The sequence below is a fragment of the Parasteatoda tepidariorum genome, chromosome 6 (assembly GCF_043381705.1).
Source record: "Parasteatoda tepidariorum isolate YZ-2023 chromosome 6, CAS_Ptep_4.0, whole genome shotgun sequence".
Lineage (NCBI taxonomy): Eukaryota > Metazoa > Arthropoda > Arachnida > Araneae > Theridiidae > Parasteatoda > Parasteatoda tepidariorum.
This window is the reverse complement of record NC_092209.1, coordinates 77,052,699-77,068,180: the sequence shown is the minus strand read 5'-3', so window position 1 is coordinate 77,068,180 and position 15,482 is coordinate 77,052,699. Positions and strand designations below refer to the sequence as shown.

The 15,482-nt window shown below is 30.6% G+C and overlaps 2 protein-coding genes across 2 annotated transcripts in view; both read left to right on the top strand.

Annotated features, from left to right (window-relative positions):
• Positions 1-78: 78 nt before the first annotated feature.
• LOC107457024 (zinc finger protein 271-like) lies at positions 79-3,138 on the top strand. Its single transcript, XM_043052077.2, has one exon. The coding sequence runs from the start codon at positions 1,339-1,341 to the stop codon at positions 2,881-2,883; it is 1,545 nt and encodes a 514-aa protein (XP_042908011.1). The 5' UTR covers positions 79-1,338; the 3' UTR covers positions 2,884-3,138.
• Positions 3,139-13,458: 10,320 nt separating this feature from the next.
• The window catches only part of LOC107447781 (zinc finger protein 239-like), a 5,233-nt gene continuing 3,209 nt past the window's right edge, over positions 13,459-15,482 (top strand). The window contains exon 1 of the mRNA XM_043052065.2: positions 13,459-13,550. Within this exon, the coding sequence (XP_042907999.2) occupies positions 13,459-13,550 (92 nt within the window). The remainder of the gene's footprint in view (positions 13,551-15,482) is intronic.

The window sequence follows — 15,482 nt, the reverse complement described above, 5'->3', positions numbered from 1 at the left end:
CACTATACAATAAGCGAGCTATAAGCGCATCCAAGCAGAGAGCTCCAAAACAACCCGTCAATCATCATCATCAAGAAAAGCGTAACGTAATTTAAAAGCTCTTCAAATGAAAGATGAATATCTTGAAATATTCAATATTATATGTAGATATATAGAAAATTTTATTTTGTTTACAAATATGTTCTAATTTAAGGCGTATTGACGCAGAATGTGATCAACGTACTTTCAATCATTGTCGAGAGGAAAGGCTCATCAACTTAGGTTCTCATTTTTTCTCGATAGCAGTCAGGGGTGTGTTAAATGTTAACTGTGATAATGTTCCTTAAAGACACAAAAATAGTGCATGCTGAAAACTCGTGTGTGAATTCAGAGATGTAAACACGACTTTATTAGTGAAATGCTAAACTTTGAAAAAATCTTCCAAACATTTTCTCAATGGCATCTTTGGAATCGCATATGCTGTTTTTTATAATGCAGTATGAATGCTCTCTTAAGTTAAGGATAAGCTGATATTTTGTGAAAGTTTCCTCAACTTTTTAAAACCTGTCCCAACATTCTGGACATCAGTTGTGTTGAAGTAGGCAACCGATAACGTAACCAACGCTCATGGCAAATGTGTACTAATTTGTTGAAAAATTCTTTGCTGAGATAAACTATATCAAAACATACTTTCTTACTTAGACCGAAAACGACTTTAATTAACCCTATTTGTATAAAGAAAAACTTTAAAAAAAAGTGTTTTTGATTTGCCCCTACTTGGATGAAATTTGTAAGCCTGCTCATCCATAATTTTACAAATGTAAAGTGAATTATCATCTTAGTAATGGAAAAAATATTGAAAGTGCTTTAAAAGGTTATTTCCATGCAGATATAATTCATATATTATCCTCTTTATACAGAAAGAAAAATCAATGTGAATGATAAAATATCTTCTTCCTGACAGCAAATAAAATTCCTATTGTGTATTATATATCTTTTTTTTAAAAGATTGTGTTTTCTGCATGATTCATATAATCAATAAACTAATCATTAAGTGTGTAATTTCTTTCTTGCGAAAGAAAACATTATTATTGAAGGCAATCTTATTCTATGTTGGCAGTAACATTCTAATCACTAAAATTCATACTGGTGAAAAACCTTATTCTTGTTGTATATAAAATAAGGATTTTTCACAAAAAAGTAATCTAACAAAACATTGTCGTGCTCATACTATTGATATTGAGAAGTGTAATAAGAGTTCTTGTCAAAGTGAGCTTCTGAATAACAAAGTTGTGTTCATACAGGGGAGAAACATTGTTATTGTGGTATATGTAATAAATTTTTTCAGATAAAAGTAAGATGACTAAACACAGTCGTACCCATACTGGTGAGAAACTTTATTCTTGCAGTTTATGCAATAAGAGTTTTTCCCAAAAAAATTATTTAATGAAACACTATCTTGTTCATACTGAGGAGAAGCCTTATTCTTGTAGTATATGTAATAAAAGTTTTTCACAAAAAGGACATCTCACTACACACGGCCGTGTTCATACTGGTGAGAAGCCTTATTCTTGTAGTATATGTAATAAGAGTTTTTCAAGGGGAAGGACTCTGAATGTGCACTATCGTGTTCATACTGGGGAGAAACCTTATTCGTGTAGTATATGTAATAAAAGTTTTTCACTAAAAGGTAATCTGAAAAAACACAGTCATATTCATACTAGTGAGAAGCCATATTCTTGTAGTATATGCAATAAAAGTTTTTCACAAAAAAGACATCTCACTGCACACTATTGTGTTCATGCTGGTGAGAAGCCTTATTCTTGTAATATATGTAATAAGAGTTTTTTACTCAAAGGTAATCTCACTAGTCACAATCTTGTTCATATTGGTGATAAGCCTTATTCTTGTAGTATATGCAATAAGAGTTTTTCACGAAAAGCTAATCTCACTCGACACAAACGTGTTCATACAGGTGAGAAGCCTTATTCTTGTATTATATGTGATAAAAAATTTTCAGAAAGAAGGAATCTGAATGAACACTGTCGTATTCATACTGGTGAGAAGCCTTATTCTTGTAGTATATGTAATAAAAGTTTTTCACGAAAAACACATCTCACTACACACTGTTGTGTTCATGCTGGTGAGAAGCCTTGTTCTTGTAGTATATGTAATAAAAGTTTTTCACAAAAAAGTAATCTCACTACAAACAGTCGTGTTCACACTGGTAAGAAGCCTTATTCTTATAGTATATGTAATAAGAGTTTTTTACTCAAAGGTAATGTCACTAGTCACAATCTTGTTCATACTGGTGATAAGCCTTATTCTTGTAGTATATGCAATAAGAGTTTTTCACAAAAAGCTAATCTCACTCGACACAATCGTGTTCATACTGGTGAGAAGCCTTATTCTTGTAGTATATGTGATAAACGTTTTTCACGAAAAAGACATCTCACTGCACACTGTTGTGTTCATGTTGGTGAGAAGGCTTATTCTTGTAGTATATGTAATAAAAGTTTTTCACAAAAAGGTAATCTCACTACACACTGTCATATTCATACTGCTGAGAAACCTTATTCTCGTAGTATATGTAATAAAAGTTTTTCACAAAAAAGACATCTCACTGCACACTGTTGTGTTCATGTTGGTGAGAAGGCTTATTCTTGTAGTATATGTAATAAAAGTTTTTCACAAAAAGGTAATCTCACTACACACTGTCATATTCATACTGGTGAGAAGCCTTATTCTTGTAGTATATGTAATAAAAGTTTTTCACAAAAAGGTAATCTTACTGCACACAGTCGTGTTCACACTGGTGAGAAGCCTTATTCTTGTAGTATATGTAATAAGAGTTTTTCACAAAAAGCTAATCTCACTCGACACAATCGTGTTCATATTGGGTGAGAAGCCTTATTTATGTAGTATATGAAATAAGAGTTTCACAGAAAGAGTGAGAAGCCTTGTTCTTTTATCATATGTTATAAAAATTTTACACAAAAATTTTGTCTGACAAAACACAATCATGCTCATGCTGGTGAGAAACATTATTCTTGTAATATATGTAAATATGTAACAAGAGTTTTTTGGTAGTTTGACTCACCATAGTGGTAAGAAACCTTACTCTTGTACTATATGTAATAAAGCTTTTTCAAGAAAGAATTATATTTAATTAGTCGCAGTCATGTTCACGCTATTTAAAAGCCATATTTTTGTTTATGTTAATAGTTTTCTTTTTTTTCACTTAAGGTCCATCTAATTTATTGTAGTCTTATTCATACTGGTGAGAAACCTCATTCTTTTAATATATATATATTTTTAAAAGCTGACTTTACTGTTTGTGTTTTCAGTGGTGAGAAACCTTTTTGTCAGGGGCTGATTATCGCCGAGGCCCAATAAGCACAGGCCTAGGGCCCACACTATCTGGGGTCCCTCAAAAATTAGTAAAAAAAAACCTATAATACTGTTTTTTTTTTTAATACTGAAAGAAACAGCTTTTCTCAAGCAAATGCATTTTTTTATTTAAAATTTTCTTTATATTGTGATAAACCAAACTCGTGTAAACATTGCACAAATCAAATTCGAATGTACAGCTAAATTTGAATTGGTGCAATTTTTACGTCAACGGCATAAGTGAATATGAATTTTAATTTTTTAAAAGTGTTATATTTAAATAAATTAATAGTTACATGTGTTTTTAATTTTCTATGAGTAGATATAATTTTGGCACTTTTGGATATTTTTTTAGTGTATTTTAAAATAAAATTTGTAATTAATAACCTTAGTATCAGTGTATATCTTAGTATCAGTGGTATTAATATCTTAGTATCAGTAGTGCAAGTGCTGCGCCAATTGTGGAAGCCTGCTCCAAATTGAAGGAATTGGCTTAAATTGCGCTAATCTACGCCAAAAAGGATATTTTTCCCTGGGTATCACCAAGTCACAATTTTGCAGCAACCAAGCTTCTGCCATGTGGTGGGTTGCTCTGGATTCAGTGGGAAGGATTCTTGCACTCTCATATGCAACTCTGCTTCATTTTGCATATTCTCAATTTCAGGCTTCATTTTCCACTCTCTGAAATGAAACCGAAACTTCTCTCTTCACTCGACCAACTAAACATTGCCAAATTTTAATAGCAAAAGAAAATGTTATTTCTCTTGTTAATTTCGTCGTTATTGAAGTGCCATCGTCTTCGTCAATGGCAAGCTAATGGCCTTCTTGCGCTTTTCTATTTATAGATTAGTACCATGGTTTTTAAATTAACTTGAGGGACCATTGACTAAGTACATATTTTCATATTGACCCTCAGAGCAGTGAAGAACCACAAAGCTTCATATACCTCAAAATTTCCATCTCCCTTTTATTCATTTAATTTAATAAAGATAAGAATTAATTGAGTTTTAAATAAGTATGAAGAGAGGGGCTTTCAGCAAAAAATCTTATGTTTTTCAGATTTGTCATTCAAAAATATTTTAATTCATCTCTTAATTGATTTGATTTAAAACAATTGATATAAAAATTTTTAATTATCACAAATATGCTAAATATTTTGAGTGTAGGGACAATATAATAATTTACTTCTGACAAAAATTACTCATTGTATTTGCATTAAAAATTATTTTTTTTTTTTTTTAATCATTTCACTAATGAAATACTGTACTAGGTAACCAATTTTAATAAAAATTTATTAGGGGCCATTTACTAATTTATATTTGTAATATAAATTTATTAAAGTTTTCTTAATTTGTTTAATTCTTTACATATTTTTATAAATTCAGTATGTATATTAATCCTGTTAATGTTTTGTTGAATTTACTATTACAAATAACATTTATTTAAAATTTAAGAAAAATGCACTCCATAACCTTAAATAATAGTTAAATTAATTAGAGTTTTAAATTACCTTTTACAGAATTAAATAAAGTAATTGTTAATTTAAAAAATAGTATGAGCCACTCAATATTGAATTTATTTAAATTGCTTTTGCCAAAAGCTCTTTTTTAAGAAATATTTCGGCTATATTAAATAAATTTTTAGATCTTTTCCAAACTGAGACACCATTGATTCACTTGCTGTATGATGAAATGGTGTCTCTAGTTAAAGTATTGTTAGGACGTTTTTTTGAAGAGTTATGCTTTTCTTAGTTTGTCAGAAAAGGACTTAAAATCAATGGATTTAGAAAATGCAGATATTTGGCGAAATTCAAATTTAATAGATGTTGGAGTAGATACCACAAAGGCGATGACGTCCTTATCTTCTTCAGAGGAAAAATCTATGTATTTAGGTTCAGGTCTTTTTACTTGGCATGCGCAAAAAAGTTTTTAAAAGCATTGTCTCTTGAAAATAGGTTACTGTACCATCTTAAAGTGTTGCATTTTGTAATGCAACACTTTGTGAGCGAAACGCTACTTGACAATAGGGCAAGTTTAAATTCGCATGGTGTTAATGGTTTGAAACAAGTTGTCACATATTAATAAAGTAGGGGGTTTAAATAACTTTAAAGTGGACAACAATATGATTAAAGTGGCACACTTCTATTAAGTCAATAAGATATCTGGCAACAGTAACCCCATCCATTATAAAACCTGAAGAGGCATCTTTGTTACTAGATGAATGGATGAGGTTACATGGGAAACCAGAAGGTTATTCTTCTAAGTCAAATGAATATGCACCAATTGGTGTGTTTTGGAAAAACTATTTCGTGAAGAGAGATAATTTTCGAAGCATCAAATATCCTTTTGTAATAAAGCTCTTTTGTGCAAACATAAGCAATTTTGTGCAAACTTTCAACATCAACATACCACATGTTGATGTTGAAAGAGGTTTTAGTGTGAGCGAAACGCTACTTGACAATAGGGCAAGTTGTGTCACATATTAACAAAGTAGGGGGTTTAAATAACTTTAAAGTGGACAACAATATGATTAAAGTGGCACGTGCAGCATTTAAAAATTATTCTGCTCGATTATAGGTTGAGGAAAAAGAATGTGAAAACACTGAAACTGAGGAAAGCAGATTGAAATTGATTTGCAAAAAAAATATAAGGCTTCTTATGATCTCTTAGCCACAGCTGAAAAAATTATGAGAGATGGGTTAAATAATAAAGACATGTTGATTATAGAAAGCGGACAGATCCTCTTATCTGAGGCTAAGTCGAGGATAGCAGAGTATTTAACAGCATTGGAGGATAGCAAAAAGAAACTTAATTTGTTAATGCAGGGGCCTTCATAAAAGTGTAAAAAATAAGATATGTTATTAATGAACAAAATTAAAAATTCTTGTTATTAAATTCTTATTTTAATTCTTTTTATTAACTATGCTCCAAATCTTTGTTTCACTGCTCCAAAATTGCTTTTTTGTTGCTCCAAAGATGCTCCCAAACCATGTTTTGCCTCTCTCTAGTATACATGCTGAACTTATCGTTAAATCTAATGAAAAGTCATCTAGCTTTGTGTTGGTTTAAGATCTAAATAAAGTAATAATTACAGCTTACAATAAAAAACAATCTAGCTAATTAGTGACTTTTAGCAATGTTCACTGATTTCAATTGTTTGTGGTCACCAAACTATTTTTATTTTGGCACAACATTGTTTTGTTGTTTTATATTTTGCTTTAATATACAGTTGCGTAAACTTTATCTTAGAAAAATAATCTTCAATTGTCTGTTTTCAAAATTTCTTAGAATGTTTCTCTTGAATCATGCAGTTTCATCAATTCCTTTTTTACTATTAGGGCTATTCTTCAGAAATATAACTTCAAAATATTTTGTAAGGGGCCCGGAAAATTTGGTGGGCCTTGGGTCTGAATTTCTCTTGATCGGTTCCAGAGTATAATGGAATGAGAGTTTTTCTCAGGAATGTCATCTGACTAAATACAGTATTGTTTATACTATTGACCAGGGTTGGCAAGATTTTGCCGCAGGTGGAAAAAACCATGGTAAAAACCAGTTACAAAACCTGTTTTTGCCAATTTGCTGGCAAAAACAGGTTTTTGCCAAGCAAATTGGCAAAAAGTGGCAAAAACTTATATTTTCCCAGATGAGGACAAAAACTCATTTTTGGTACAAAATTATTCCTAAAATTGAAATATATACTATAACTATAAATAATTACAAAAAAATTAACAAAATTATTATTCCATAATTAAATCATAATTTAATAATATATCATTTTAGTAGTTTAAAGCATTATTGATTGGAAAATTTGCGATTATTCTCTTTTCCAGTGAAATGAACTTATTTTAAATTAATATAACTATAATTTAAAGCATAAAATATCTATCAAGATGTGTAGTTAATTATTGTACAAATAATAATTTTTTATAATATAGTAATAATAATACTATACAAATAATACTATTTATTTATTTGTAAAAAAAAACATTTATTTAAGGATTCTAAAATGAAAAGAGGTCAAAAACTTTCAATGTTTTAAAAATTATTGCCTTTATATTTAATATGTTAAAAATAATTTTTTCATGTAATGTATCAAAATAATAATGTTTTAAAAATTATTGCCTTTATATTTAGTATGTTAAAAATAATTTTTTCATGTAATGTATCAAAATTATTATTCCTTATGATTGATTTAAATTTGTTTCAAGTTTTTTGTAATAATATCTAATTAGCAATTTAGATAATTTGGTTTTTGCCGGTTTTTGCCACTGTCCTGGCAAAAACCCATTTCTAGCAACTTTTATTAAAATTATTTGTAACATCTTTTATTTACAAATAAATCTTTTCTAACGCATGTTGTACAATTGCTTTTATAAAAGTAGCTGTTGTAATTTTATTACTAAATGTTTTTTTCTTTTAAAAAACAAGTGGGTAAAAACACAAATTAATATCTAAAATTACTTTTGGTATTAATATTTGTAATAAAAATTTCACTAATTGAGAAAAAATTAAAGTTATATTAGATGAATAAGCCGCAAAAGTTGAATGTCTGTTATTGTTAAGTAAATGTTAATAATCAATAGAAATTTATATTTTTTTTAAGTTTTCAATTTTTGCAGATTAGCAAAAATTAGTTATTAAATATGATTTTTAAGTCAGTTATCTTAGATACATAAAATAACTTGTATATAACACTTAGGCTACCGGGATAAATATATTTCTCACAAAAAAGATCAATAATATTTAACCAATTTTAAAACCTACTGATTCAAAGTCTCTAATAATATGTATAATTACATCTAAGTTTGTCTGACTTCAAAATATCTATTAAATGCAAGTTTATTCGAAACCAAAAATCCAGTCTCAAAGATGAAATAAATTTTGTCAAAGATTTAATTAGTTAAAAAATTTTCTTTTCTGAATAATGATTAGTAGTATTGAATTATTGTCTTTACGTAAATAAGGGTTTAAATGGTTATCATTTAGAATTTACATTAATGAAATAGTTTGAAAAATATACTTTTAATTTATATTTTAAAGTGTTTAATTTAGAATGAACTGAGAGTTTTAAAACATTAACATCATATTTTCGAGTTATTAAATAGTTTCTGTAACAGAGTGTGATGGTAATAATTTAACTTGTGCTACTTAATAGAGAATGAACCTTCACTCATCTAGCATGGGTGAAAGAAATGTAAATTCTTATACGAACGAAAAGTTTTATCTAGCGGGCATCTTCAAAGTAGGTCATGATGACAATTTTTAAAAAATAAGCATACATTATGGTTGATTGACTGAATACACCTTATATGTAGTACAGGACTATAGAAAAGTTAGAAATAGAAGCCGATGCTTTACATCCGGCTTTCAGTACTATTTCATATTGTTTTACAACACATGGTTTTAGCCCTCTGGTGGGAAAAACTTTAAAACAAAGCTTACAACAGTTACTTTTCGCAACAACTGAAATTTAGAATAGTGTGATTAAGAGAAATATGTGAACTGTTTGCAATTTCAAATTAATATTGAAATTCACAGGTTTAGAATTTTCTACAGTGAAAAGTTTTCGGAACTTCAGTGTTCAAAAAAGTATACAAAAACTTGACGTTAAGAACGTATCCAATGAGCGAGCATCGGATTACGAAGCAATCCGTAATGAACTGCGAAAGCAGTTCCGGGGGTTGGCGAGCGAGCAGGGGGCGAAGCCTCCTAGTTATAAATATATTATAGAAAGCTTTTAGCATAAAGAAAACAATAGTTAATAATGATTATTTAATTTATCCATAATTTATAACTTTCTATTTATAACTATATTCTTATTTATTAACATTTTATTAAATTAATGATTATTTTTTATAATTATTTTATTTCATGCCTCAAATGATAAAATGCGTAACTTTATACCACTAAAATCTTTTAATTTTAAAGGTGCAATAAGTATCAAAATGATGTGCAATAAATAAGCTTGAATTAAAAAGGTCGAATGCATGAAATAAACTTTAAACTTGCTAACTTAGATTATTAATTATTTATTTTTGTTAAGTAGTAGTTAATTTTCGTAACAGTATCTTTTAAATAGTTGTTAGTTTAAATAATCAGGAAAAAAATTGCATTGCAAATAAAAAAAACTACCTTTTCTACTTTTCTCTTGTTTGTTATGACTTTTCTTTTTTATTACAATTACCCAACTTATACATTTTACAAAATTAATCATTAGTGTTTCAAAAAAAAATTTGTTTTCTTTTTTTTATTTTTCATGATAAATTGCAATTCCCAAACACAACCAATGCAATATTTTTTTTTTTTTCAAATTTAATAATTTATTTCTTGACGATTAAAAATACCATTTTCTAAAGAAAATGGTATTTTCAATCGTTGTGTTTTATTGAATTATATTTGGAAAAAAAAATTCTCTGCAATTAATTTTTTGTCTTTTATTACCTTCTTGAATTGAACCCGACTCAGATGACAAAGGTGCCTAAGTAGTCGATAGTACAGTAGATTTCAGAAATATTAGCGAAAGATCATTCTAATATTACAAAATAATATTAACTTACGTCAGAACACATTTTAAATAAATCAGCGGAATGTCCATTCCAGTATCACAAAACAATATCAAGAAAAGATGTAAATCAACGTTTGCGCAACACTATTGTTATAGATGTGCTTATTATTTGTAAACTATTTAAACTTTTCGGCAATTAAGACAGTAATATTTTCCTTAATAAAATTCTTTAAATAAAATATATTACTTTGTCGTAATAAGTGATAAATGGTTTTCCTTTTTAGTGAAGAAACTAAATTTCCATCATAAAAGTAATAACAGAAATATAATTTTTTTTTGTTTTAATTTTAAAAATTATATTTTATTCGTTATTACTTTGAATGCGTGTACTTTTTAATTGAAAATTTAAAAAAGTGCGACCTTTTACCGACTTATGTATAATGTCACTCGACTATAAAAATTGATTTTATTCAGTGTCGTAATCTTAATTTTGAGTAATCAATTCAGCTATCCCGTCATTATTTGAGATTAATAACTAAAATTCTCTTTTTTTATTTGATTTATTCATTTATTTTTGAAGAATGTATGTAATTTAAGAAATAAATTCGCATGTGCGATTACTTTTATTACTTTCAATGTAAATTTTAAGAAGCTTCACCTCTTAAATGCAAATTAAATCGGTTGCGTAATCTCCATTATTCCAAGGAAGGTGCACTATAAAATGTCGCTCGACATGTTCTTCAACTACGATCAGCTATATTTATCACCAAATATCATGATTACTTTGTTTTTTTTTTTTCCTTCTTTTTCTTCCTTAATTTGCAGAATTATTTTACGATTGTCACCACCATTATATACAGTCAGACCTCTATTTAACGAAGTCGCTAAATCTCGATAATAAGTTCGTTATGGGGAAAATTAGTTGAGTAGAAAATCGCCGTTTGAAATACTTTTTTTTTCCGATGCCCATCTGTGTTAACATTCGTCAATTCAGGCATCTACAGGGCAGATTTATTAGCCTCTCTATCAGGGGCACAATATTAGGTGGGCCAACGTTGCTCCCACATTAAGTACAGAGAAGGAAAGAACATCCATGCCTTGCCCGGGATTCAAACCCAGAACCTTTCTGATGCAAGGGCAGTTCGGCCCTTTTGAAATACTTAAATGTCACATAACAGGTTTCAAATTCATAAACTCGAGACATAATTAAAAAAGCAATTGATACACCTTTAACTTATAAACTAGTATCTATACTACTTATTTTTTAAATCTTAATCACAAAAGAAATCTGCAAGAATAGAGCAAAACATTATTCAGTGTTACACTATCATGCTGCATACATTTTCAAATAAAAAAAGATAAATGTATGCATAAAATTATAGCTGCATTTATTATAAAAGTATTTTTAAACATACATTACCACATGCATTCTTAAGCTTAATTGCTACAGATAAAATCCTTTTTGTCTGAGTTTTTCGTTTGAAATGCAAATAAAAAGAGAAAGGGGTTTTACCGCTTTCTTTAAGAGTTAAGTGGCTTCGAAAATCAATTCAATGTTATTTCCCTCATAAAATGCGTTTACAAGTTTAAAATTCTCTGAAATATTTTGGGAAATAGGAAAAGTGTATCTCAAAGAAAAGTTCCTTAAATGGAAAATTTACTTCGCTGTTTGGAAGTTATTTTACGAAGAGATTTCCAAAATGTTCTTGATTCCACAAAAAAATTCGTATAATAGAAGTACCATACATCGAATCGAAGCCAGACTGTATATATATGTATATCTGATAAGATATTCTACTTTTAAACAGAGTTCGTAAGGTCCTTAAGGTACTGAAATGGCGGCACTGAAATGACTTATAAGACAAAATGTTAAATTTCATTACTCCAAATACCCGGTTTCAAAATTTAATTTTAAAGTTAAAGATAATTTCATACTTACAATATTGATACTTCTGTTCTCTTAGTTTTTTTGAAGGACCACATGAATATAAAATTTTGTATGTAAATTTAATTTTAGCGTTAAATCTTCGTATAAATGAAGTAAAAACAACATAAAAAAAGCAAATATTGTCAGATGAAAAGTTCATGTGTTCGAATTCTAAAAGCTAAGAAAATCATAAATAATATATAAATCGATTCAAATTTTCTTTTCGAAGGAGATAAAAAAGAAAAAAGCTTTGCTTTTTAGTCAGCAGTTAAAAAAATGTCTATTGCCTGAAAACTTCCAGACATTTTCTATTAACCCCTCCCGAATAAATAAACCCCTCCAAGCAATCACGGAACATAATTTTGTTATTTTTTTATTGTCTGAACTTGGTTGCTTAGCAACAGAGTAAAAATAGGTATTGCTCTCTTGAATTTGTCCATGGTTATTTTAAATTACTTATTTGCTGCAGAAGTTCAAAATGCAGAGAAAACATGGAAGAAAATTACAGAACAAAGAGAAAAAGGAAAAAGAATACTAACGAAAATCCGAGAGAAAAAGAAGGTGCGTTTCTTTTTTTCAGTGGTGCCATCTATGAACAAGAATGCGACTTCAGCCACATGCAGGTCACACCCCGTTTTACAGGGAGGACCCATCCATGCTTCATTCAATCATCAATAGATCGTAATTTTGACCTGAACCAAAGATCTATCAATTTCCTATTTACTACTACTGAGGTACTAATTTGTTTGGAGGACTTTAAAACCCCAATTATTAGCCGGTGGAATTCGAACTTATGGTCTCACGAGCACTAGCCAGACGTCCTACCAACCAGGTTATCCCTGTCTGTTTAACGCTTAAAATATTAATGTTGCGGATTCTAGCCGTGATGGCTCAGGGGACAGAGTATTCACCTTCCAATGATGTGAGCCGGGTTCAATTCTCAGCGATGGTTGGTAGATACGAAAGTGGTATACGGATCATGGGTTAGAGTCCTCTTGCCATCAGGCTAACTCCTGGAGGTTTTCGTTGTTTTCCTTTATGTGACACAAATGCGTGTTAGATCAACACCTCCTAGAAGTAGAAAGGCCTCAGCACGGATCAATTAAGTAGTCCGATGTGACGAAGTTAACTGCGCAGTAGACGAAAAATAATAAAGATGTCATTACGTTAGGGGTACTAAGCTGCGCAGAGGTTGAAAATACAAAATATGTCATTACGTTTGGACTATTAAGGGATATTTATGGTAACCCGTGCTGAAGCCTGTTCCTTCTAGGAGGTGTTGGTTAGATCCATCAAAAAGTCCTCAACGAAGCGAAATTTCTCCCAATACTTGATCCAGGAACTCGCTTCTATTGACGATCGCAACGCTCGAATACGCCATCTGGGGAGAGACCAGTTTCATGGCTTTGGCCCTTCTCCCTTCCCTCTCCTCCTCTGTTAAGTTGTATAGGAGTGTACTACGATATTTTCCCTTTTCTTAATATTTTCTTTTTTATTGCATAAAAATAGTTTTTTAAATTTCCGTAATATTTTTCTTTACAACTATGCTTAATGCAGTTCTTAGTTCCACATAGTTTTCCAACTTAAAAGATGTTAATCCATAAGAAAATCAAGCGAAAAACTAACGTATTCCTTCCTCTATGACTCTCCGCACGCTAATGGGGAAAGCATGTGAAGTGTTGCCATGTGTTGGTAGAGAGTTCTGCTCTACGCCACCTATAGGCCATTTAGATCGCCAATGCAGGATTGGGTTTAAAATTAAAATGCTGTGGAATTGAACATTAGTAGTCATAAGCCCACAAAATTGGGCTGGATATTCAACGAAAGTTATAAAATAAAATGTTACAGATTGAAAACTGACCCCTCAAAATGTCACGGATCGTGGTGGAACTATGAATTCTTGAAGGGGTTGGTGGATGTAAATCAGTGCCGTAACTTCACCCCTCGGGGCCCTGGGGCAAAAATTTTTGGCGCAGGCCCTTTCAAAAACTTTCAGTACTCCATCTCTAATCGTCATTTTAGCTCTTTATGTATTATGTTAGCGAATATGTTTATGAAAACAAATTATTTGTTCGCATGTAAATTGAATAACAAAACATTGTAAGTTTTCCACATGGCAAAATACAAAATTTCAGCGAAATCGATTAATCCTGAGAAATTAAATTTTAAAAAAGTCGTACTTATAAAACTCAATTTCTCAAGAACTAATCAACCAATTTCGCTCAAATTTTGTATTTTCCATGTGGAATTAGATACTTTGAAATGATACAAAAAAAAAAAATTTGCCTTACGATTCAAAAGTTTTCAGACTATTATTGTCCCGTAGTGGACGGATCGTTAAGACACGGTTCCCAGCAGATCACCGAAGTCAAGCATCACTGGCTGCTGTCAGTGTGCGGGTGTGTGACCACTTGGATCAGTCTGTCCAGGGACCGAGGGTGTGCGGTATTGGTCCTCGTTAAACTGTTCTACCATTAAGTGCTCGACTTCGCGTAGAGGTCGCCGGGCTACCGAAGCGGGGGTGCCATCCCCTCTGCAGAGGATCAAACCTCAAGGGATGTTTCCCAGATCGTCACCAATAGCCTAATGTGTACTAAAAAAAGCACTAGTAGCACTAGCACTAAGTAGCACTAGTGCGACGTAAATGATCAACAGCATTAGACTATTATTAAATAAAAAATAATAAATATTTACTAAAAGTTATTTTTTACATGGAATTATCTTTAGATAAAAGAATTTTATAATAATGTGCAAAATTTTTTCAATTCCCTTAACATTTGGGGGTCCAAACTTTGGATAGCTCATCCGACCCAACTATTGGGATCATATTTCCCAGATTACAGTTACCTCCTATATTACGGGGGTTAGAAAATCGAATCTGTTGAACAAAAGTTATGTTTATTCAGGGAAAGTATGTTCTTGTGTCTGATTGCGTAACTTAAAATAAAATATCGTGCATTAATCAATTTTCATATTTGAAGTCACACCCTCGAATTATTAAGATGGAGTCCTAGAACGTGAAGATCCGATCATTAAATCAAAAGTTATTCAGGGTGGTACGTTTTTGGTTCACTGCACGTAAATATTACCAATTTACGGCATCTCACCTAGGAAATATGACTGAGGGGGGGGGGAAGCTATTCATGTTGTCTCCTCTTGTCCCCCATGTCCACAGTAGCCTCCTAAATATAATGCTAATCATAAAATACCAATTTTATAAACCTGTTGAATCCGGTTACTATACCGTTAGGAAGGTCTTTTCAAGACAAAATCATTATAATAATCAAAATTATTTTTTAGTTTCAAATCTAAAAGTTTTTGATCGCGTTATGGAAACTGAAGGAAATTATAGACTTTTTTTTCTATCGGCACATATATCCACATTTTAAAAAGTCCTAATTGAAAAAATATACAGAAATTTTTTCTCTATTATATACATCGATTAACAAAAAACAAAGTTGCTTTACTCCAATATGGACAGGTCCTTAGAAAATATAGCTACATTTTGAAAAGAATTCGTTCTTGAATATTTGGTCTATGTATTCATGACGCCATGTAATCATATCGCTGGTTCAAAACTAAAACGACACTTCTGCACTCACTTCTCATTCAAATAACATGAGAAGATAGTGCAGAAGTGTCGTTTTAGTTTTGAACCAACGATATGTGGCAAAATTATGAC

Excerpts from the sequence above, each read along its gene's own strand:
- LOC107457024 (XM_043052077.2), top strand. The coding sequence starts at position 1,339 with ATGACTAAACACAGTCGTACCCATACTGGTGAGAAACTTTATTCTTGC.